The sequence below is a fragment of the Rhineura floridana genome, chromosome 8 (genome assembly GCF_030035675.1).
Source record: "Rhineura floridana isolate rRhiFlo1 chromosome 8, rRhiFlo1.hap2, whole genome shotgun sequence".
NCBI lineage: Eukaryota > Metazoa > Chordata > Lepidosauria > Squamata > Rhineuridae > Rhineura > Rhineura floridana.
The window spans coordinates 10,296,306-10,318,143 of NC_084487.1; the positions used below are offsets into that span (position 1 = coordinate 10,296,306).

Genomic DNA, 21,838 nt, shown 5'->3' on the forward strand with positions numbered 1-21,838 from the left:
AATGGGATTGTCTAGAATAATCCATTCAAGAATGATAGTATAAATTCCTCACTGAAATGATCATCAGTTTTCCTCTGTTTAGCAGAGGACAAGCCTAGGCAGCAATCAGCCTGCTGCATCAGACAAAAGGCCTATGTAGTCCAACATTTATTTTTTTACCCACAGTGGCTACCCAGATACCCTTGTGGGTCTACCAGATAGACACTCACAAGGAGGACATGAAGGCAATAATAGCCTCTCCTACTGTTGCTTGCCAGTGCATGGTATTCAGTGAAATGCTGCCTTTGATCCTGGAGGTGGTATTTAGCCATCAAGATGTAGTCACAGATAGCCCTCTCCACCATGAATTTTTCTAAGCCCCTTTTAAAGCTATTTAAATTGGTGGCCACCACCTCTTGGGCAACTGATTGATGCCTTGGCAATAGCAAGTTTTCATAAATGCTGTCTGACAACTGTTACAGTTCCGTGCAAGGAAAGTTTTATAGTCAGATGTTGTTTATAGAAGCAGCATGCCCCCCCTTAACCACCTGTATGTTGTTTGTACAGGGATTCTTTAGGCTTGTCTGAGCGGCTTCACACACAAAAAAACTACATTGTGGCTTAACCTGAAATCATGCTCATTTGAACAGACAGCACTGCCTCTTGACATTTTGACAATTCTAAATTAAGGGTCAGGCTGGTATTACCTCAGAAGGGAGGTTATTTTTCTTTACTGTTTTCTTCCCCAATATACTCACAACATGCCATGGAAAATGGTTTCCCTAACAAATAATCCTAATGCAGGAGTTGTCAATGTGGTGCCTGTGGATGCACATGCACCCACAGATGCCTTCACCAGTGCCCAGTGTCCTCTCCCCCACCCCTCCCACTGCTTGAAAAAAAGTATCCTGTTGCAGCCAATAATAAGATGGGGTGTGTGTGTTACAGTTTCATAGAATCATAGAGTTAGAAGGGGCCTATAAGGCCATCAAGTCCAACCCCCTGCTCAATGCAGGAATCCAAATCAAAGCATTCCCGACAGATGGCTGTCCAGCTGCCTCTTGAAGGCCTCCAGTGTCGGAGAGCCCACTACCTCTCTAGGTAATTGATTCCATTGTCGTATGGCTCTAACAGTTAGGACGTTTTTCCTGATGTCCAGTCGAAATCTGGCTTCCTGCAACTTGAGCCCATTATTCCGTGTCCTGCACTCTGGGATGATTGAGAAGCGATCCCGGCCCTCCTCTATGAGACAACCTTTCATGTACTTGAAGAGTGCTATCGTATCTCCCCTCAGTCTTCTCTTCTCCAGGCTAAACATGCCCAGTTCTTTCAGTCTCTCCTCATAGGGCTTTGTTTCCAGTCCCCTGATCATAGTTGTTGCCCTCCTTTGAACCTGTTCCTGTTTCTCCAGTTTGCAAATGTGTCCAGGGCCCCAAAAAGGTTGGTGACCCTTGTCCTAATTCAACACACATGAATGGGCATGAAGTTGCTGGTAGGGGATGATGGACATCCAATATGCTGGTGAGGATCCACAACAAGTTGTGTGTGTGTACTTTTCTTTTTTTATAGATATATGTGTGTGATAATATACTCCTTTGTATGAGTGTGCTTGTCAATGAACGGGTGTATAAAAGTAACTATGCTATGTACGGTTGGTACACACAGAGGCTGCGACTTCCCCCAAAGAATTCTGAGAAGTGGAGTTTGTTATGGGTGCTGAGAATTGTAGTTCCATAGGGCAAACTATTGTTCCTAAGATTTGCGTATATGACTGTGTGGTGTGTATATGACTGTGTGCCTGAATATATGGTATGATCTGGGCCATAGAGGAGAAGCGACAGAACTGGAGTCTCACCAGGGCCAGATTAAGACATACTGAGGCCCTAAGCCATGTCAAGATTCAGACCATACCATTTTTGTTGCATACCATAAACAATAACCAGAAAAAAAAGTGGTGGGAAAGTGGCAAGGAAGGATAAGTGGAAATGATGCCTAGTGTGGAACGAGACTTCAGAAGGTTGGTAGGCTACCTCCCAATGTCTGCTCTTGAAGTCTGAGGCAACCTGTGGATGATACAAATAGTCCAGCAGCCATGGAAGGGAAGTTGATGAGATTGGATGTGGATTGGGACAGGGAGGTCAGGGTTCAGAATATGGGTGGTGGATTCGATATGAAAGGTTATTTAAGCCAAAGAAATTTCGATTATAATAAAACTTCTTAGTTATTTCCAACATATTTTGAGGCTGTAAGCTATGGCTTATGTGGATTGTTCTCCCCATCACAAGCAAGTTTAGCATCTGCAAAACTCCTGAACATTTTCTCCATATAAGTCAATAAAATATTCACTTAATTTATCTCCTTTTATTTTACACACACACATTTCTCTTGCATTATTGTTATTAATTACCTGCCCTTCAGCAGTTGGTCCCAGGGCAGGTTACAACAGTTGAAAACTCAATATTAAAAAGAATTAAGACGAGATGCCACTGCGTCCCGCCTGGCCCAGAGCTTCTGCTGGGTGCAGGGCACGGATGAGGCATCTATGCAAAACCAAAGCAGACAAAAACATACAGGAAAAAATAGGTAACTGGGGGTACCCACCCCAAACTCTGCTCTGGGCCAGGGCAAATCATACACCCAAGGAAAGGGTAGAGTGTCCTCTATGAGATGCCACTGTGTCCTGCCTGGCCCAGAGCTTCTCCTGGGCGCAGGGCACGCATAGTAGCATCTACGCACAATCAACATGGACAAAAAGAAGCAGAAAAAAAATAAGTAACTGTGGGTACCTACCCCAAAATCTGCTCTGGGCCAGGGCAAATCATACACCCCAGGAAAGGGGAGGGTGTCCTCTACGAGATTGCACTGCCTCCTGTCCAGCCCAGAGCTTCTGCTGGGCACCGGGCACAGATGAGGGCATCTATGCAAAACCAAAGCAGACAAAAACATACAGGAAAAATAAGTAACTGGGGGTGCCCACCCCAAAATCTGTTCTAGGCCAGAACAAATCATATACTCCAGGAAAGGGGAGGGTATTTTCTATGAGATGCCAGTGCATCCCACCTGACCGAAAGTATATGATTTGCCCTGGCCCAGAGCAGATTTTGGGGTGGGCACCCCCAGTTACTTATTTTTTCCTGTATTTGTCTATTTTGATGTTGCATAGATGCTCCCCTGGGTGCCCTGCGCCCAGCCGAAGTTCTGGGCCAGGTGGGATGCAGTGGCATCTTGTAGAGGACACCGTCCCCTTTCCTGGGGTATATGATTTGTCTTGGCCCAGAGCAGATTTTGGAGTGGGCACCCCCAGTTACTTATTTTTTCCTGTATGTTTTTCTCTGCTTTGGTTTTGCGTGGATGCCCTCATCCATGCCCTGCGCCCAGCAGAAACTCTGGGCCAGGTGGGACACACTGGCATCTCATAGAGGACATCTTCTCCATTCCGGAGCTGTATGATTTGCCCTGGTCCAGAGCAGATTTTGAGGTGGGCACCCCCAGTTAGTTATTTTTTCCTGTATGTTTTTGTCTGCTTTGGTTTTGCATAGATGCCTCATCCATACCCTGCACCCAGCAGAAGCTCTGGGCGAGGTGGGATGCAGTGGCATCTTGTAGAAGACACCCTCCCCTTTCCTGGGGTTATATGATTTGCCCTGGCCCAGAGCAGATTTGTAACCCCCAGTTACTGGGCCAGAGCAGATTTTGGGGTGGGCACCCCCAGTTACTTATTTTTTCCTGTTTTTGTCTATTTTGATGTTGCATAGATGCTCCACTGGGTGCCCTGCGTCCAGCAGAAGCTATGGGCCAGGCGGGATGCAGTGGCATCTCGCAGAGGACACCATCCCCGTTCCTGGGGTATATGATTTGCTCTGGCCCAGAACAGATTTTGGGGTGGGCACCCCCAGTTACTTATTTTTCCCTTCCTGTTTTTGTCTATTTTGGTTTTGCATAGATGCCCTCCTCCATGCCCTGCACCCAGCAGAAGCTCTAGGCCAGGTGGGATGCACTGGCATCTCGTACAGGACACCCTCCCCTCTCCTGGGGTATATGATTTGCCCTGGCCTAGAGCAGATTTTGGGGTGGGCACCCCCAATTACTTATTTTTTATGATGTTATGACATTATTATTTATTTATGATAACATCAGAAGCCTTAAGATTTTGATTGCATAGATGTATTGTTATTCCTGACGGAGAGAGTCTCCCAATCACAGTGATATATCATACAGGGTACCCCAACATATATTTTGGAGTTCAGAGACATGTTAATTTGGCTTGAAGTTGCTGTAGCTGTCAACTTTTCTCCTTTTTTTATCGTTTTGAACTTTCAAGCAAATCAGGAACTAGGAACCAACTTCAGCATCGTGATCTTCCCTGGGTTTCCCCGGTTCTGTTGATTATATTTGTGATTATATTCTCTTTGCCTACTCTGCCACTGAGGTACAGCCCCCCATGAGAGAACATCCAGATTTGAATTGGGGAACATTTTTCATCAGCAGTTATATCTTCTGTCCACAAATAACCAAAAAAGTCACCTGTTTCAAATACAAAATGAAATTTAAGGAGGAAGGATTTATCTGTTCTGATCATATACTCTTCGCCTCCAAGCTTATGGACTCACTCAAAATGAGAGGGCACCTCGATTTCAATCAGAGACCTCTTGATCTGCAGTCAAATGCTGTACCACTGAACTATAACCCCAACCCACAGAAAGAAGCAACATGTTTATCCTATTACATGGAATACAAAATTAAATATGATTATAGTTTACCATGTAATACCTTAAATACAACAATCAATGAGCGTTTTACAGGAAATGGAAATGATGACACAACCAATTGTCCTTACAAGTATCACTAGTTCTGCCTTCTTCAGAAGCTGGGGATATAGCTCAGTGGTAGAGCATTTGACTGCAGATCAAGAGGTCCCCGGTTCAAATCCGGGTGTCCCCTTCCCCCCCCCTTTCTCAAAAATAGGTAAAAATTGCCCGTGTTTAATGTATATATCGATTCTTTCCCTTCCTGTAAGCAAGAGAACCTGAGGCTGCCCCAAATACATTCAAATGAAATACCAAGATCTTGTGTGTTTGCGTACATCCAATTAATTTCGAGCCATTCTGCAAGAGGAAATTCCTGTTTTGTTGTTACTGAATTACCCGTGACTCATCTCATTGGTGAAAGCAGGTCTTCATGCACACCAAAGCGCTCAATTGCGAGCTCTGCGGGAAAGCCAATGCCCCATAACCCCCTGCGCCAGGGATACCGTTACTGGAGCCTTATGCCAAGCAAGACTCTGCGCCGGGAGATTCGCTGCTCCCTCTCAAGTTAGCCATTCTCTCAGAATACATATAAACAGGATTATTTTGACTACAGGGCAAGGTCGCATGACGACCTAGCAGTGCCTTCACACCAGTCTTCTTCTTCGAATAGAGTTTTATGGCGAAGCAAGGCCAAACAGGCCGTATTACCGCCACCTACTGACGACAGAAGGAAAACACTCTCACACACAAACTATTCACAATAAACCAGCCAAACTAAATTCTTGCAGAAATTGCCAAACGCAGATAACACAAAAGGCCTCAAACTATGATTCCTGAGAAGAACTCCCACATACCCCACCGGAGCTTCTCTTTCAACTAACAAACTAATAAAAGCCTGCCTTTCATCTCTATACCGCAGGCAATCCCATAAAATATGGTTTATCGTTTCACACCACAATCTCCAACCTCCCCGCGTTTTAAAGGCCTTTCCTGGAACCAGGCGTGCCTAAAGCTTCCAAGCTCAGGTCCATAGAGACAGAACCCGAACTTTCGGCAAACACTGAAAGGCGCCACTGGGGCTAGGAGTTTCTGCGGCATCTTCCCCCTTGGGTTGGAAGTAACCAGTTCTGTCTTTACACCGGAAGTACCTCAAGGACACGGTGGGCCTGGGTGTCTGCCTGCTTGTCTCTCTATCCTTTTCGCAACTCTAAGCTCAAACGTTTTCTTTGAAGACTCTTCCTGCCCTCCTCCCCGTTGGCATTGACTGCTCTTTTGCGTCACTTCCGGCGCCCTTTGGGCTGGTACCCGGAAGTGGGGAATATTTGAGGTGTCGCTATGTGGCCGGAAAGAAAAAAGGTAAGAAAGGTGAGGACAGGTGTGTGTGTTTTCTCTCATATCTGCTACGCTGCAGCCTCGGACTCCGGGGTTTTTTGGTTCCCAGCAGGCGCCATTAGGGCTTGTGGAGAAGGGAGGGTGGTTGGCTGTTTGGTTGGTTCTGTGGCGCTGACAGTAGTCACACCTTTCCTCGCTCCTGTGCTCAAAACCTGTGCTACCTTGGGAGGGGTATCGGCTGCTCTGGTAAGATTTTGTGGGTGGCCCGTCTCTGGGGAGAGGTTTTATGGCTGGGCACCAAACCCTGCTGGTTTGGGTGAAGGGCCGCAGGAAGGGCCCATGTGATGCCCCTGTTATATTTGTACAGTATTTATGGTAAGTGTGTTTTTTCTAGTGTAAATATGGTAAGTAGAGAGAGTTGGGAGGGGGAGTACTTGTGATGGAATGTTGAAGAATGCTGAGTTGTGATTTGCTGAGCATCTGGGTGTTTGAAGGTATAAATGGGAGGATGACAATTGGGTTGGTTAGTAGGCTGTTGGTTCTGGGTTTTGGAGGGGTGGATTTGTGTTTAGGCGGCTAGTGAGGCAGGTTTTAGGACTAAGCTATATGAAGAGAAAACTATTATATGTAACCACATGCATGTTGCCTTAACTTAAAGTAATCTTGTTTATTCCTTGTGTTAATATATAAATAGTTTTGGTTTAACAACATGCCTGATCCTTGGCTGGGATATTACAGACCAGATGGGTGGGCAGAGCAAATATCAAAGCTGGGAACAGTATCAATGATGGCAGCAGTGAAGGGATAGTGTAACAGCAGCACGTATCCAAAGCAACCTAAGGCTGTAATCTTTAAAGGCAGAAAGTTACAGGGGGGTTGTGGCCTGTAAGTGCACCCAGATGCTATGTAGTAATCTGTGGAGGAGACTAAGGCACAGTCTCAGGGCAGTATTGCATCACAGAGTGTCAGGTGGTGGCGCCTAGTAGTGGGATCGTGAGAGACCTGTGCTGGGGCCAGTGTGAGAGATCTGTTACGAGACCAGACCCTAAGTAGGAATCTGACAGCCCATGCCAGAAAAACAAGTTTGAGCAAGTGAGGAACATTAGAATAGGCCTGCTGGGTCAGACCAGAGGATCATCCACTCCAGCATCCTGTTCTCACAGGGGCCAATCAGATGCCCAAGCAGGATCTGAGTGCAACAGGACTCTCCCCACTTGTGATTACCAGCAGCTTGGTATTCAGAGGGCATACTGAATATTTATTTATTAATTATTTATTATTTTTATTTATACACCGCCCTTCCTTCCAGCAGGAGCTCAGGGCGGCAAACAGAAACACTAAAAACACTTTAAAACATCATAAGAAGACTTTAAAATACATTAAAACAAAACAACATTAAAAACATTAAAAAACACTTTTAAAACATATTTTAAAAAAGGGTTAAAACATATTAAAAGACATATTAAAAGCAATTCTCACACAGACACAGACTGGGATAGGTCTCAACTTAAAAGGCTTGTTGGAAGAGGAAAGTCTTCAAAAGGCGCCGAAAAGACAGCAGATAGCCTGTCTAATATTTAAGGGGAGGGAATTCCACAGGGTAGGTGCCGCCACACTAAAGGTCCGTTTCCTATATTGTACAGAACGAACCTCCTGATAAGATGGTATCTGCAGGAGGCCCTCACCTCAGACAGTGGCAGTAGAACAGCTGCTGTTGTGTCTAGTAGCCTTTGTAGCCTTATATTCCATGAATCAGGGATTTTGAGGGACACCACTGGTACACATGCGTAGGGCTAGTAATTTAAGATGTCATGTAGGGAAGTTTCGAGTGTAGCAAAATGGTCATGTGTTGGTTATTGCACCCAGTGCAGCCAAAACTTGTCACACAGTTGCTTTGTGATGTACTCTTGTTTGAATAATAGGTAGGAAGAACTTACTGACTTGTGAGTTCTCCAGTTGCAGGCATGTACATGCTGTCAGATAGATAGGAGCAACGAGAAAGGTTCTATATAACTTGCTCAAGACACCAGTTTTGCTCCTGGAAGAATGTACGCTGCTAACTTTGCCACTAAATTTTTATATAAATGATTCCCCCTTTTATGGACTTCTCTATTAATGCAGTTTTTACATCACTGTTGGCTTGCATTCCCAAAAAATACCTAGCAAAAGAGATTAGTGATACAATTTGTGCGAAATGCAAGTGATTTGAGGAAGTTATAACAATGTGAGACACAGTGTGGTCAGAGGCTATTTCTACAGATAAAAAGACATTTCATGTGCCAGTACATTGATCATGTCATTGGTGGGGTGCATATATTAGGCCAGGGATGGAAAACCTGTGGCCCCCTACATATTGTTGAACTTCAAGTTCCATAAGGCACAAGCATGGCCATTGGTCAGGGATGATGGGAGTTGTAGTTCAGCAATATCTGGAGGACTGCAGGTTCCTCAACCCTGTATTAGATGGCAGCCCTGGATTGACTGACTTTAAGCATCTTGTGTAAATAGACTGAGAAATATCTGAGACCATGGCCTAGTTCACAGTGAGATGGTAGCCTTTGACTAGGTGGTAGTAGGCTATACCATTTCTGATTGCAGGTGGAGACGTGTACCAGAAAATCAGGTATCAGTGAGAAGGATTTTGGCCTAATCTTCTCCCTGTCATCTAGTTTGTGTGTTTAATGTGCAAGGATGTTTTGGTACGGCGGAACATTCTGTCATGCAAATTCTCACCTGCAATTTTAGTTGTAAAAAATGTAAATGTACTGCCTTCAAGTCGATTCCGACTTATGGCGACCCTATGAATAGGGTTTTCTTGAGGCTGAGAGGCAGTGACTGGCCCAAGGTCACCCAGTGCGCTTCATGGCTGTGTGGGAATTCGAACCCTGGTCTCCTAGGTCGTAGTCCAGCACCTTAACCACTACACCACACTTAACCACTAAACCAGACACAAATGTACCATTTTAATAAGGAGCAGGCCTGTACCAGTTAGGGTAGTCTAATGAGTAAAAGCAGCTCCTTTTCTGAAATATTTTAATTTGGTATATCTGCCAGGGAACCAACCTTGATTCACATAGAGTTGTTTGGTCATGTACATTGTGTGTTATGTTGCATGAGTTACTGGACTTCAATTTGAAATCATCTGTGAGCTGCGAATCTACTTTGTGGCATTGGGCAAGTTGTAATCTCTCAGTTTAGTCTACACAGTGCTGGAAGGTAAAATGAGAGAAAAAGCCATATACACTCTGGTGAGGCCATCAAGGGAAGAGCAGGATACTAAAATGAAAAAACAAGAAATGGTCAGTCACCATCATGCCCTGTGTATGAGCTTCCAGTGGCTGGCTGGCTATTGGAAACAAGTTTCCTGGACTAGATCCAGGCCAAAGATGGGGAACCTGTGGCCCTCCAGATGTTTTTGGGCTCTCATCTGTCCCATAGATAGTGCCCGGGAATAATATTAATTGTAATTCAACAACATTTAGAGGGCTGCAGGTTCCCCTTCCCTGTGCTACAGCATTCAGCTTCCTAAAAAGATTGGTTCTTATATGTGGAAAAAATCAAGTGCAGAAAACAGTATATGGTCAAGGTGCTGGAGCAACTTACCTATTGAAAGGTTACAACATTCGGGGCGTTTTAGTTTAGCAAAAAAGGAAAGCAAGGGGCTGATTCATCCAAGGGATTTCGGTCTAATCTAGCCAAGGCAGCTCTTAAGGTTTTAGTGCAGGAGCTCTTGCATTTCATCCTGAGACTTAAACCCAAGGACAAAACAAATGGATCTTCATGTGTATGCTCCTTGCACATATTTTGAAGATTGGAACCTAATTGCATCATTGCCCTGTCAACATTTTAGTGGAGCACATGGTTTTTTAAGTTCAGCAAATCTGTTGATTTTTAAGGAAAATCCCATTGTAACTAATTCCTTCCTCTGTTCTCCATTTAGTTTCCACACGATATGGCTACTTCCAGGTTTTCTGGCATGGAACTACTAAGGAATGTAATGTGCATTAAACAGCTGGTGTATTTTGCCTGAAGGGCACTATGTTTCAAAGGTAAGTAATCATAATTCATTCATTCTGTGGTGCTATAATTTGGAACATGAGTCCCAAAAGCCACTCAGAATTCCTAGTCCATTTCTAACTACAAGTTGTTAAGTGTAAATTACTCATAATAATTCTTACAACAGCAGTGGGAAACCTCTGGCTGGCAGGCCTAATCAGGGCCATCAGCGGTCTTAATTTGGACTGGAAGACCATTTTTCTCCAAGCCAAACCCACCTGCTTCTCACATAATGTCATATGATGGCAGGTGTGGAGTAGGTAAAGATATGGCTCAAAGGAGCAATTGGGAGCCTTATAATGTGTTTCTGATTGTTCTTTGGTATGCAAGGCTTGTATTTGGTACCTTTTAAATTTGGCACCAAGTACAAGTCCCACTGGGATTTGTTCTGCTTCAGAGCTCCTGAATGGAGCTGATCCATGCAGAAAGCAAGGTTTGCAGGTGCAAACCTTATGGGTAAAGGAAAATACTTCACTTGATGTGCACACATACATATCTGACACTGATTGCTTCAACATATTATGACAGTGGTGTGCCTGCTGGCAGCCAATCTGTTTCTGAGCTCAATTCAAGTTCTAGTTTGGGCCTTAAAGCCGTAAATGGCCTGGGTCTGAGTTACGCCAAAGTTATATCCAGCAGAGACCTGCCTGTTGATCAAGAGTTTCATCAGAGGCTTCTCTTTTCCCATCTGTCTTTTGAGGGGCAGACTGCTGGCTACTGGAGAGAGGGCCTTTTCTGTGGTGCAATCCGCTCCCTAGGATGTTCACCTGGCACTTACTTTTATCATTTTTTAAGTTCCAGGTCAAGTAAATCATGTTAAATAACCTCTGCTCTTTATCTTAATTATGTGATTATTTAAAACATTTCTACTTAAAAGCGCTTTGTTTGCTGCTTTAATTGTTTTTCTGTTTTATTAGCTGCCTTGAGATGTATATAAAGGCATTAAATGCCTTAAAACAAACAAATAAAAGTATTTAAAATATTTCTGCCCTGCCCTTCTACCCTACAATAGGGCACTCAGGGCGGCTCTCAATAAAATCATGCCCGATAAAACCACAAAAACATTAAAACAGATAAAAATGCATAAACTGCAGTTAAGAAATATAAGAGAGCAATATTAAAAGGGACTAAAGAGGTAAAAACTAAAAAGAGAGGGAATAAAATCAGTTACAGCTCTACCTTCAGTCCCTCCCAAAGGTTCTCCGGAACAAGATAGTTTTCAGAAGTCTCCGGAAAACCATCAGGGAGGGAGAAGAGTGGGCTCCTTGGGGTAGAGTATTCCTGAGCGTGGGGGCCACAGCTGAAAAGACTGATGAAGGCTTGTGGACAGTAATGGGAATAGAGAGATCGGCTCTAATAGGGCCCAGTAACAGTCCTCAGAAAAATGTAGAAAGGAAGCCAAGCCATAAATCACATGGTCTTCGATGTCTGTATACCAATGTACAAAGCATGGGAAACAAGCAGGACAAATGTGAACTCTTAATACAAGAGGTTAATTACGACTTGATAGGTATAACTGAAACTTGATGGGATGGCTGCCATGACTGGAATACTGCAATTGAAGGATATAACTTGTTCAAAAAGAACAGAAGGAATAAAAAGGGAGGTGGAGTCGCACTATATGTTAAAAATATATATCCCTGCACAGAAATATAGGAAGATGAGAGGCTGGATTAAAATGAATGGGGCAAGTAATAAAAGGAATGTGGTGCTTGGAGTCTTCTTCCGACTACCCAATCAAGGAGAAGACGAGAATGTAACTTTTGAAAAGCAAATTGCAGATGTTTCGAGGAGGCATGATGTAGTACTAATGGGGGACTTCAATTATCCCGATATCTGTTGGGAGACAAATTCTGCCAAACACGGCCCCTCCAAGAAATTTCTGATTTGCACTCAAGGAGTGCTTATCTATGGTTCTTTCTCAGACTGGGCAGAAGTAATGAGTGGGGTACCACAGGGCTCGGTCCTGGGCCCAGTACTCTTCAACATTTTTATTAATGACCTGGATAAGGAGGTACAGAGCATGCTTATCAAATTTGCAGATGATACAAAATTGGGGGGCACAGCTAATACCATGGAAGACAAACAAAATTCAAAGGGACCTTGATAGGCTGGAGCACTGGGCTGAAAACAACAGAATGAAATTCAACAGGGATAAATGCAAAGTTCTACACTTAGGAAAAAGAAACCAAATGCACAGTTATAAGATGGGGGATACTTGGCTCAGCAATACGACATGTGAGAAGGATCTTGGAATTGTCGTTGATCACAAGCTGAATATGAGCCAACAGTGTGATGTGGCTGCAAAAAAGGCAAATGCTATATTAGGCTGCATTAACAGAAGTATAGTTTCCAAATCACGTGAAGTATTAGTTCCCCTCTATTCGGCATTGGTTAGGCTTCATCTTGAGTACTACATCCAGTTCTGGTCTCTGCACTTCAAGAAGGATGCAGACAAACTGAAACGGGTTCAGAGGAGGGCAACAAGGATGATCAGGGGACTGGAAACCAAGCCCTATGAGGAGAGACAAAGAACAGGGCATGTTTAGCCTGGAGAAGAGAAGACTGAGGGGAGATATGATAGCACTTTTCAAGTACATGAAAGGCTGTTACACAGAGGAGGGCCGGGATCTCCTCTCGATCATCCCAGAGTGCAGGACAAGGAATAATGGGCTCAAGTTGCAGGAAGCCAGATTTTGACTGAACATCAGGAAAAACTTCCTAACTGTTAGAGCCATACGCCAATGGAACCAATTACCTAGAGAGGTAGTGGGCTCTCCGACAGTGGAGGCCTTCAAGAGGCAGCTGGACAGTCATCTGTCGGGAATGCTTTGATTTGGATTCCTGCATTGAGCAAGGGGGTTGGACTTGATGACCTTATAGGCCCCTTCCAACTCTACTATTCTATGATTCCATGAAAAGGCTCTCTCCTGCAGCCTGCCAGTCTGACATCTTTCATTCCAGGCACACAGAGGAGACCAGAGGCAGCTGATCTTCAATCACGGGCAGGTACATATAGTGGTCTCTTACGTACATTAGTTCAAGGCCGTTTAAGGCTTTAAAAGTCAGAACCAGCACTTTGAATTGGGCCCAGAAACAAATTGGGAGCCAGTGGAGTTATTAAAGCACAGGGGTGATATGCTCCCTGCACTGCGATCCAGTTAATATTCTGGCTGCTGCATTTTGAACCAACTGCAATTTCCAAACCATTTTCAAAGGCAGCCCCACATAGAGTGCATTACTGTAATCAAGCTTCAATGTCACCAATGCATGTGTCACTGTTAGGGTTGCCAGGTTCAATCCCTGAGACTGATCCTGTATCTTTAGGAGAAAAGGAAGTCAGCCAAGTGCAGGTGTTCTTGCAACACTGTAAGGGGAAAAACCACAAGGTGGAATTCTCCCTCCTCCCTGCACAACTTTTAAAGATACAGAAGACCTCTTAGAGGCTGGGCCTGGCAACCAAGAGGTCTTCTATATCTTTAAAAGTTGTGCTGGGAGGAGGGAGAATTCCACCTTGTGGTTTTTCCCATTACAGTGTTGCAAGAACACCTGCACTTGGCTGACTTCCTCTTCTAAAGATACAGGATCAGTCTCAGGCCCTGAACCTGGCAACCCTGGTAGGGAAGAAGGTGGCCGTTTAGCGGTTTGGTTCCCAAGTTGTTTAGGGCTTTAAACACTTAATGTGAAGTCCTTGAATTGGACCTAAGAATGAACTGGCAACCAGTGCAGCTGCTTTAAACCAGAGGTTATATGAGATCTAAATGGAACCCCAGCTAGTAATTTGGATGCTGCATTTTGGATGCTGCATAGTCAGGGATGATGGAAGCAAGCCGTCCCGAGTGCCCTATTACAGGGTAGAAGGGTGGGATAGAAATATTTTAAATAGATAAGTTGTATTCCAGCAATATCTCTCTGGGCTACAGGTTCCCTGTCCTTGATTTACAGTATGAATGATGGGGATTTGGAGATCTTTTCAATCTTCAAGGACCTGATGGAATTAGTTATTACTATAAAGATGCTGCCCTCCCCTGACTGTAGATGTTATAATTTCCAGCACACAAAGCTGGTGAAACATTGTCCATCTTTTTCCATTTAAGGTGGCTACAGTGTGTATTAACATTTCTTCAGGATAAAGACAGGCAACTGATCCTGTACTGATACAGTGAAATCCTTTTCTCCCCTCCTCTGTCCCCACCATTTGCTTCAAACCCTGTTGACAAAGTGGGGATTTACTTGGTAATAAAACTTGAAATCTTATTGCCGTTAAAGCCCTTGATTATATAACTGGGGTTCTTGTGTTTTTGAAATATTACTTAAAATGCACTATGATGAACTGCTGGTTATTTATAGCTGGAAGGTGGCAGTTGCATTGCTTGCTTCAGCATCAAATTGCGTTGATCTAAAAGATGAATTCCAGCAAATGAAAGGTTGTCAAACATCAGACTGCAGTCAGCAAAGTGGGAAGTTTATATAAGATCTTCTTTGGCCATCTTCTATGCATAGCAATGCAGGATATTGGTCTGCTAGTTTCAGTGGGAGTAGAGTATGCTAGTGATAATGTGCTGTATCTCCCATTTGTGAGCAGGAGTGTCTGCAGTGGCTGCTTTGGAATGTGTATTTCACTTTAGCATGCCCTTCAAGGAGGCACTGGAGAAACTATATCGTGTAGTGCAGCGTTTCCCAGTCTTTGGGTCCCCAGATGTTGCGGGACTACAGTTCCCATAATTCCTGACCATTGGCTGAGACTGATGGGAGTTGTAGTCCAACAACATCTGGGGACCCAAAGGTTGGGAAAGGCTAGTGTAGTAGACAGACTTATTGAACATGGATCTGAAAAGCCTTAAACCACTCACTATTCCTTAGCCTCACCAGAGCTTGGAAGTAACTCGTTAGAAATAACGAGTTACTTTTAATTAGTTACTTTTTTGCATAGCGAGTGGGTAACTTAGTTACATTTTACTTGTAACAGAACGAGTGGTAATTTTATTACTTTTCAACTGTAACTATAACTTTCCCGCGTTACATTTGGACGTTACTGGGGGGGGGGACAGGAAGTCTGCTCCTTTGATTGGTGAGCAAAAGACACGTGCCTCACACTAGGCTTCTGCGCACTGTTGCTCTTCCCTCGTGCTCTGTGTTAGGAGGCACGAGGGAGGAAGTGGAGAGCCAGACCGCGCTGGAGGGCAAGGCTGAAGCAGAAAGCAGAAGCGGAATGGAGGTGAAGAGCTGAGGTGAGTGACGATGGTGTGTGTGCGTGCGTGCCCCCACTGCTCGTTCTGCCGCCTTCCTTCCAGCCTGCCGCCGCCTCTCCCCTCCTGTTTGTCTGTGGCTCCCCCCCCCCCGCTGCTGCTTCCCACACTCAACCTTTTTAAGGGAACATTTTCAGGCAAGCACCACCTGGATAGATCTCAGTAGTTGAATCTTGAACCAAACGCACGTTCTTGTCAATTGCAAAGTGAAACTGACGAAAATGTAAGATTGCCTCTCCTGGAGGTCTCCCCGGGCTCATTCTTCCTGGGCAGCGCAGCTAACAGGAAAGGGGGAGGCGAGACTCTGCGTTTTGGTCTCTCCTGCAAGAAACACGCAGCTGATGGAATTATTTCTGGGGCGAGAGAGGTGCAAGGGGTCAGCTTTGAGTTGGGGGCTGATCAAGATAAGTGGCTTAGGAAACGGGCACAGGCTCCCCTTCTAGGAGTAAGCTGATGAGGACGGGAGGCAGCTTCTGGGTGCAGGAATTGGTGGGAGTCCCCCTCGTGCACACAGTCCATGAGTTGCCTGCCTATAGGGTGGTATTCAACAAAATCCTTGGGCCAGCAGAACAACTCCAGCTAGTGCAAGGGGATTTCCCCCTCCTCTCCCCCACATGTGCTTCATAACAACCCCAGATCTGCTCTGGAGGGTGGGGGAAATCTCAGAACAAATTTAGGGAGTGCATGGGAGAGAAGGAGTAAACGTTCTGTTGTGCAAGTAAAAGTCCTTGTGCTGACAAAATGCTTGTGATAGTGCTACATTGAGTACAGCCCATAGTATAGTTTTCAAATAATATTAGCAGCTTTAGCTTTTTAAGTAGAGATAAATGCCCTGCCACTAGCAGAAATAACCATTAAAAGGTTTTGATCAGTGGATAAAAGTAATCACTCATCAGTTTTTGTGATGGAATTTTAGAGTTCAAAGACCAAAACTCAATTATAGTCCATTTGCTTATATTCATTCTTATACATTCCACCAAAACTAATAAACTATGAGGTTTCTTGGCTGGAAGAAGGGAAATATTGGTGCAAGAAATTAATGCTGAGTAAAATTTACTGAGATATTTGTGTATTATCAACACGCACGCACACACGCACGCACACACACACACATACAATCTGCATTTGAAGAGAAAAGGCTGAGTAGCTGCTGCATGAGCCAAGAAAAATGCTGCCTTTTTAGAGAACTGATGGCTTTGCTGAATTTCAGAAATGTGTTTGAAATCAGAGAGGTCTGTTTATTGGGAGGTTATAAAAAATAGATAGGACAAGACATGACTTAGACAATTTCAAGTCTCTCCCTCTAACAGCTGCCCTTTGCTATGACCCTGACCTTTAGTTTCATCACGCCAAAAGTCCCTTAAATATTTGTTCAGATATTTTGGGAATAGGCAGGTAACAGCTATGATGTCTGCTCTGGTTAGTTTCCAAGCTGAAGAATATGATATTAAGGAAAATATATTATAAGAATTCCTAGGGACTCATTATTCTGGAAATAGTAAAGCATTCATATGTAAACTGCATGTTGAGATGTAGCATTATAAAAAAAATACTTTTTACTAACCAAACAATTTGGTGCCAGAATAACAGGAAACAAATATTACATTTTTAAGCCATCCCTACATCTTTATTTTCTAGTGGCCTGTATAATTAGCTTTGAGTGCTATAGTCAGGTCTGTGGCTTCCTTTGGAATCAATCCATCTCTTGTTTGGCCTTCCTCTTTTTCTACTCCCTTCTGTTTTTCCCAGCATTATTGTCTTTTCTAGTGAATCATGTCTTCTCATGATGTGTCCTAAGTATGATAAATAGAGATCGGGAATAACATGGTCTGAATGATCCTGACTTTAGTGTTCAGTGATACATCTTTGCATTTGAGGACCTTTTCTAGTTCTTTCATAGCTGCCCTCCCCAGTCCTAGCCTTCTTCTAATTTCTTGACTATTGTCTCCGTTTTGGTTAATGACTGTGCCAAGGTATTGATAATCCTTGACAAGTTCAGTGTCCTCATTGTCAACTTTAAAGTTACATAAATCTTTTGTTGTCATTATTTTAGTCTTTTTGATGTTCAGCTGTAGTCCTGCTTTTGTGCTTTCCTCTTCAACTTTCATTATCGTCATGATCTGTGGGTGGGTAGGAGGCAACAAGGGAGGAGGTGGAGAGTGAGACAGGGTGGAGTGGAGAAAACAATTGTTTTAAAAAAATGGAGTGGAGGGGAAAAGGAGCCAGAGGTCAAGAACATGGATAAAGGAGGAGAAGGAGGCAGAAGCAGAATGGGGGTAAAGAATTGTGGAGGTGAAAGATGACAATGTGTCTGTGTGTGTGTTTGCACTTGGCACATAAAGTGGCCTCCACCACCCTCTCTGGTTACTGTGCTGCATTTACAGTATTTTAACTTTTTTGCATCTCAGGGGAAAATGTTTGCTTGGGTGAGTGTCCCTTAGTTGGTGGCAGGGCAGGGTCCAGGAGGTGGTTAAGTGAGAGAGATTATGCTTGCTGGCTGAGTGGGGGGGGGTTGCACTTGATTTTACATGCAAAGATCTGAGTAGTGGCCTCTGCCTCCCTCCCTTACCAGTGGAGAGACCACCATTGCTATAAAAAGAATTATTCTACTCCGTCTGTATGTGTGTGTGTTTATTTTTAATGTTGTTTTAGGCTATTTAGATGTGCAGCAGCCAAGGCCAGCACCTTGTAGACTTTTTAAAAAAAAGTAACTGAAATGTAACTGTAGTGATTACTTTTGAGAAAAAGTAATCAGTTACTTTCAGAGCAATCGTAATTGTAACGGTAATTACTACTTTTTTGACCCTGTAACTGTAACTGATTACTTTTTAAAAGTAATCTTCCAAGCTCTGAGCCTCACAGTGTGGTTGTGAGGGTAAATTAGGATAATACCATGTACGCTGTCTTGAGCTCCTTTAAAGAAGGGTAGGATATAAATGTGGCATTGTCGTTTGCAAATAATAATTTGTTACATTGGTTTAGTTACTCTGCTCATCAAATGGTTGATCTGAGTGACAGTACCATCTTTTTAATATCACTGCAACCTTTCGTTTTCAGTTCCTTTTTGTATCATTGGTTCTGGGGATGATGTTCGTGTGTTTTGAATCTGTAACAACTGGCTGACAACAGGAGTCTCTCTCTTTCTCTAGCTTGCCTGTTCAAACTGTCCTGAAATGGGTAGGTGAGTATCAGAATACTGACTGGGTAACCTGAGTGTTTGGTGGGGATCAAATGGACTTAAAAGTCTGTTTGACTGCGAGTCTCAGTTGCCTGAATCTTGCCCTTTCCCGTGCTGTTTTTATCAATAATTGCATGGTTAGAGATAAAACTCCTCACATTGTTAACAAGCTACCAGCTATAAACTGTTACAGATGATTCCTGAGCCATGTAAAATTATGTTGCTTGCTCTGTAAGCGCTTTTTTCAGAAACATAAGATCAGACCAATCTGCACCAGATCAAAGGCCCATCTAGTCCACTCCTCTGTTCCTACAGTGGCCAACCAGAGGCCCATGGGAAGCTCACAAGCAGAACCTGAAATAGCTTTAAATGGAAAGTACAGTGGCACTGAGTATAGGTCAGAAAATTGGGTCAGTGGTGTTGGAGAATAATAGTAGCAGTTATACAAGTTATTTTTAAAATCCCTTACTAGGTTTGTCACCCAATGAAACACTTAATAGTTTCATGAGTTGATAAAATACCCATTTGAGATACAGCAAAAGAAAAATGTTGCCCTTTCTCGCGTAAGAGGAATGCCTCTTCTCACATGGTACTTGCTCTTCTCAGTTTTTAAAAGTATTTGCATTAAAATTAAAAGATGCTGCTTGATTAAATGGGCTATCTTTTAGTCAATCAAAATGCATTTGATTGTTTAGTTTAATCTAACTGATTAATGAACTAAGCATTCCATCTCCAGTTACATCAACCCTGCACTCTGAACATGACCATCCCCATGTTGTAGACCTGAGGCCGAGAAGAAAGTTGCTTGCTAGGGCCACCTAATGAGCTTGGGGACTGCTTGGTTTGCAGCATTCACTCTTGGATGCTATGCTACACGAGCCCTTGAACGTAGCAGTGTTTTAAAAATCTATGCTGCGGGAGCTGAAATGTCTATGACTGCATAAACAATTCCATGTGACTATGAACCATATCACCTCTTCCTCCTCCCAAGAGTCCCCACCCTTGTTGCTTCACTCTCCTGCTCCCGGCAGCTACTTGCATTCATGGCAGCATTACAGCCTATGCAAACTTAGCCTGCGATCATTCATTTACTTAAGTATTTACAGGAATACCCCGCATTAACGTACACAATGGGTCCAGAGCGAGTACGTAAACCGAAAATGTACTTAAAGTGAAGCACTACCTTTTTTCACTTGCGCCGCCACCTCTCCTTCATGCGGAGCCTCAAAGCCCCGCACTAAAGCCTCTGCTGCTGCACTGCCGTGCCTCTCAGCTGATCGCAATCGCACCTCCCAGCTGATTCACGGTTGCGCAGTTGCGTCTCTTTCCACCCCCCACCGAAAGAACAGGCCACAACCAAAGATTAAGTGTCCGTTCTTGCGATGCGAAGTATGTAAACGGGAATGGTGCTACTGTAAGTATGTCCATACTCGCGAGTGTCCATAAAGTGAAGGTCCGTATAGCGGGGTATTCCTGTATAAGTGCCTGTTGTTGGATTGTTGCCTTACTATCAACAGTGATGAGACATATGTTTTTAAATTGTTGTAATCTGCCCTTGAGCAGCATGACTGAATGGAAGGGCAGGGAATACACCTTCTTAATAATTGCAAAATGTACAGAAAGATGTTAAAGCCTAGTAATGAAGAGTTGCCGCTGTAAATGTTGGAGTCCTTCTGTTTCAGCTCTCAAAAGTTCAAAATATTTGCAGAGTTCACCACCTATACAAGCACCTGTAGAAATATTTTCTGGCTTGCCACCCTGGGGGAGGAGGGGCAGGATATAAACTTAATTAATAAAACAAATAAACATTTGGGATCTAGCGACTGAACCCTTCATGTGTCAGTGAGTATACCGTAGTAAGATGGCATTTCAAATGAGCTGTTTTTTGTTTTAATTACAGGTTCAGTATTTCTTGTCTGTTTCCTGCTTCTTGGCACTTCAGCATTTCCCCGGTAGGGTGTCCTCGAATACTGAACACCATGTTACGGCAGATCATTGTCATTGGGTTGCTTGCTATTGCATTCGTCTTGCTGTACTATTCCATTGTAAAATATGGCTACAGGGACAAAAAGCTGCACAGGTAAGAATGGCCTGTAATACACATACAAAAAACAGATATGTTCCAAAAGTGGTTTGTTTTTTCACAGCTGAAAAATTACATATGTTGTGGGTGGTTCTTATGCTTCGCATGAGCTTTTGTGTCCCTATAAACTGAATGGGATTTACAGTGTGATCTTCTGCATGTTTGTAGTCATCCCCACTGGGGTTAATGGAACTTGCTCCCCAACAATACTGTTACTGTCTCTTCCAGGTATCTTGCTCGAGTAACCGACACAGAAGCCACAGATACCAACAATCCCAGGCTGAACTATGGCATTATGGTAGACTGTGGTAGCAGTGGATCTAGGATCTTTGTGTATTGGTGGCCAAGACACAATGGCAATCCACATGATTTGCTGGACATCAAACAAATGAGGGACAAAAACAGCAAACCAGTGGTTATGAAAATTAAACCAGGTATTGGAGAAGAAAAGCCATAAATGTTTTTTCCCCTAGCTATTTGGCAGCCTATCTTAACGCAGCAGTCTATTTTATAAAATGGTTCATTGTGTTTTCTCCCTTTTATACTCAAGATGTTACGTGCAGCCCAATTCTATCCATGTTTACTTGGAAATCAATCCCTATAGCCAAGGGTCTTTTAGCATCTAATCAAGCGTTAACAGATTTTCATAGGAACATTAATAAGATGGTATAGTTGCAGATTTTCATATTTACAAACAGCTGAAATAACCATAAGACATTTCATTGTAACCTTCTCCATCTCATTATTGGAGACAGCTCTGCTTCTTGTTGTAACATAAGAACCAAAAGCTGTTTCCCTGTAGCCTGGAATTCAGCACTGGTTGGCCTGTGTGGTAAATTGGAAAAGCATAGCTTTATTTAAAAAAAAAAAACACCTTGGGACAAGACCTATTTGACATTTACTTCCGCTAGCACTGACTGTTTCATGGAAGCAACCATGAATAAATATGAAAAGATGGTGTATAAGCAAAATAGATATTGGCACTCTTGTTTCAGTTTTATTTCTTGTCAGAGTCTATCTGTGACAATTGGTCAGTATCTTGATTTTTTATGTGAATAAATATAAGGACATACTTTTCTTTTGGATAATGCACTATTGCTTTTATGTGTAATATTTACTAAAATCTTTACTGCTGTAACAACGTAAAATGCATCACTTACAGCATATGAAGTTGTACTATTTTTCATAATTTTGATACTTACAGAGCAGCCAT

At 43.4% G+C, this 21,838-nt stretch overlaps 1 protein-coding gene and 1 non-coding gene across 15 annotated transcripts in view; both read left to right on the forward strand.

Moving 5' to 3' along the window:
* The first annotated feature begins 4,848 nt into the window (after positions 1 to 4,848).
* Positions 4,849 to 4,920, forward strand: TRNAC-GCA (transfer RNA cysteine (anticodon GCA)). The gene has a single exon. It is a non-coding gene; the product is annotated as a tRNA-Cys (tRNA).
* Positions 4,921 to 5,973: 1,053 nt separating this feature from the next.
* LOC133390179 (ectonucleoside triphosphate diphosphohydrolase 4) overlaps positions 5,974 to 21,838 on the forward strand; it is a 35,076-nt gene continuing 19,211 nt past the window's right edge. For 2 of the 14 annotated variants that reach the window (XM_061638203.1, XM_061638212.1), the window contains exons 1-5: positions 5,974 to 6,083; positions 10,000 to 10,108; positions 18,422 to 18,545; positions 20,443 to 20,622; positions 20,854 to 21,059. In XM_061638203.1, the coding sequence (XP_061494187.1) occupies positions 18,538 to 18,545; positions 20,443 to 20,622; positions 20,854 to 21,059 (394 nt within the window). In that variant the 5' untranslated portion in view covers positions 5,974 to 6,083; positions 10,000 to 10,108; positions 18,422 to 18,537. Of the gene's footprint in view, positions 6,093 to 6,176; positions 6,306 to 9,999; positions 10,109 to 13,079; positions 13,125 to 15,256; positions 15,347 to 18,421; positions 18,546 to 20,442; positions 20,623 to 20,853; positions 21,060 to 21,838 lie in introns of those variants that run through there. The other 12 variants (XM_061638205.1, XM_061638207.1, XM_061638211.1 and 9 more) reach the window with 12 other exon arrangements.